At 41.2% G+C, this 2,500-nt stretch overlaps 1 protein-coding gene across 2 annotated transcripts in view; it reads right to left on the bottom strand.

Moving 5' to 3' along the window:
* The window catches only part of sec14l7 (SEC14-like lipid binding 7), a 21,610-nt gene that overhangs the window by 1,548 nt on the left and 17,562 nt on the right, over positions 1 to 2,500 (bottom strand). For both annotated transcript variants that reach the window (XR_004895072.1, XM_035991782.1), the window contains exons 10-11: positions 1,775 to 1,914; positions 1,279 to 1,448 (exon numbers count right to left, since the gene is read on the bottom strand). Coding sequence is in view for 1 of the 2 variants with exons in the window: in XM_035991782.1 (XP_035847675.1) it covers positions 1,279 to 1,448; positions 1,775 to 1,914 (310 nt within the window). In the remaining variant the exon portion in view is untranslated. The remainder of the gene's footprint in view (positions 1 to 1,278; positions 1,449 to 1,774; positions 1,915 to 2,500) is intronic.

The raw sequence follows: 2,500 nt of genomic DNA on the forward strand, positions 1-2,500 counted from the left end.
ATATAGTTTTTAGTAAAGCATCTGCCTGTGCAGTCACCGAATGATGTACAGCAGGTAGACGGAGCTACAGTCACACATTGTGACGGGTCACAGATTTCTTTGTAACACCAGAAGAGCCTGTGTTAGCGTATCCAGCCAGCGGAGCCAGGTAAAAGGTAGCAGGAGATTTCTTTATATAGCCCTAATTGTATTTTAATGTTATTTTAGAAGTTATCTGCGGTAGTTATGGCTGATACTGGGGCAGGACCATCACAGGAAAGAAGGAAATTAAATGAAGAACAACTAAAAGATAAAAGGGAAAGTGAAAGACAACGATGACGTCAGGCTTTAACAGATGGAGACAATTAAGGGATTGTAAATGATTCAAAAATGTTCCTGAATTGACCCTGAGGTATGAAATATCTCATTTCATTCATAAAATAACTTCAGATTGGGCCATGTGGTTGTACGTCAGTAGCCGACATTAAATTATGTCCCCTTCCATTTAGCGCCAACATTTTATTTCCTTTTAGTCCGTGTTTGTGTTGGCCGTCTATTCTCTTCTCCCTTGTCCCCCTGTAATGTTACTTGTGTAAAGCGTCCCTGGGATTCATATAATGCTCTATATTAATCTAAGTTATAATTACGTTGGTTGCTACAACAACCTCTTAATGCTTTAGCTCGTGACACAGTGACAGTGATACCCCAGTTTATCTCATGAGACATCCAAAGCAGGCTAAAGCGAGAATTATACTGGACGCATCCAAGGTGGCGCGCCATCGTGACGTCAAAATGACGTAATATCCTGCCAGCGCGCCCGATTTATGGCAATCGGTCTACATAAGAGTGACGTGACACTGTCATGAACGTGTCATACACATTATAAACAAGTCAGAAACGTTTATGACATAACGCTTCTTCTAAGTGTCATTCGGTTTTTGTCATGACAAGTTATGGTTAGGGTTAGAGTTAGAGTTCATGTGTCACGACTGTGTCATGTCACTCTTACGTAGATACCTATGTGTTACCGACATTTGTTTACAATGTTTTAGTGCATTTCGAAAAGTGCAGTCTGAACGCAAACTGAACTAAATGAACAATACAACAATATTGCAACTTCACTCCCGAATCGCACCGAGTCTACAGAACTGTAGGTGTGAAAGCACCCCAACTCTCCGCAAGACAGATTACCCAAAATGTCATGAAGTCAAACCTCCTTTTGATACTATTTACAGATAAATCCAGTGATCCTACACATTCAATAACTCCACTGATGTGGTTCAGTGTGTGGGGACTCACAGACTCCGGGCTCGGTGCAGGTGAGGCAGCTGTCTTCAGGGACCAGGTGTGCGTTGTAGCGTTCGCTGGGCAGAACCTGCAGCATCTCCGCCACTTTCTGTCCGCCGCCCTTTTTGGTCCGTCTGTACACTCCAAACCCGATATCTGCTCCATCACTGGCAAACTGCCACCTGAGAGGAAACACAGCGCATTTAGAGCTGTAATCGATTAGTTCGCAACTATTAATTCATCTCCAACTATTTTAATAATCCATGAATCAGTTTAAGTAATTTTTGAATGAATTTTCTTTTTTTTTTTAATTCTCTGATTCCAGCTTGTTGGAAAAATGTTGGAAAAAAACACAAAAATGTCAAAAAAGACAACCAAAATGTTGAAAAAAAGTTTAAATTTTAAATTTTGTCCCAGAAGAACAAAAAAAAGTTGCATGGTCGACAGTAAGACCACACAAGGGTTAAAAAAATAAATAATTGCTAATCACAAAAAATGTGTTTGGTACCTCAGCAGGCTGCTGGCGGCTGTAACATCGTACTCCAGCTGAAAGACGGAGCCTCGGCTGACCGTCACGCTGCCGTCGTACTCAACCTTCACCGAGTCCTGAACGTAGTACGACCGGGGAACGGTACCGCCGTAATTTATCTGCAACAACAACAACAGCCTCCATCCTTTTAAATCACAACCTTACCGCCCCCACCAATCCTTTCCCTGTGCTCTCACCTCGGTTATTATAGGAAACTAAAACTAAAATACGCAGTGAAAAATATTTTTAGTAAACTAAAACTAAACCAAAACTAAAACCTTTAAAAAAAAAAGCTTAAAAATGGAACATTAAACATCATGGCTGTTCTCCAACCATGTATTCTGTATGTACATTTAGCTGAATCATGGTCACTCAAAATACATTTTAGAAATATACTACTTGTTCAGTAGATTACCTTTCATCACTAAATTTATTACATATTTAAGATGATTTTTTTGGGCATTTATTTCTATAGGACAGCTGAAGACATGAAAGGGGAGAGAGGGGGAATGGCACGCAGCAAAGGGCCGCAGGTCGGAGTCAAACCCACGGCTGCTGCGTCGAGGAGTAAACCTCTATATATGGGCGCGCGTTCTACCAGGTGAGCTACCCAGGCGCCCGAGTTCAAGGTTTTTATTACAAAATGCAGCACATAATGCATTCTTATTAAATAATGCGTTGTTACACACCCACAGCGTTACTGCA

This window comes from Sander lucioperca, chromosome 14 (assembly GCF_008315115.2).
Source record: "Sander lucioperca isolate FBNREF2018 chromosome 14, SLUC_FBN_1.2, whole genome shotgun sequence".
In the NCBI taxonomy this organism is placed as follows: domain Eukaryota; kingdom Metazoa; phylum Chordata; class Actinopteri; order Perciformes; family Percidae; genus Sander; species Sander lucioperca.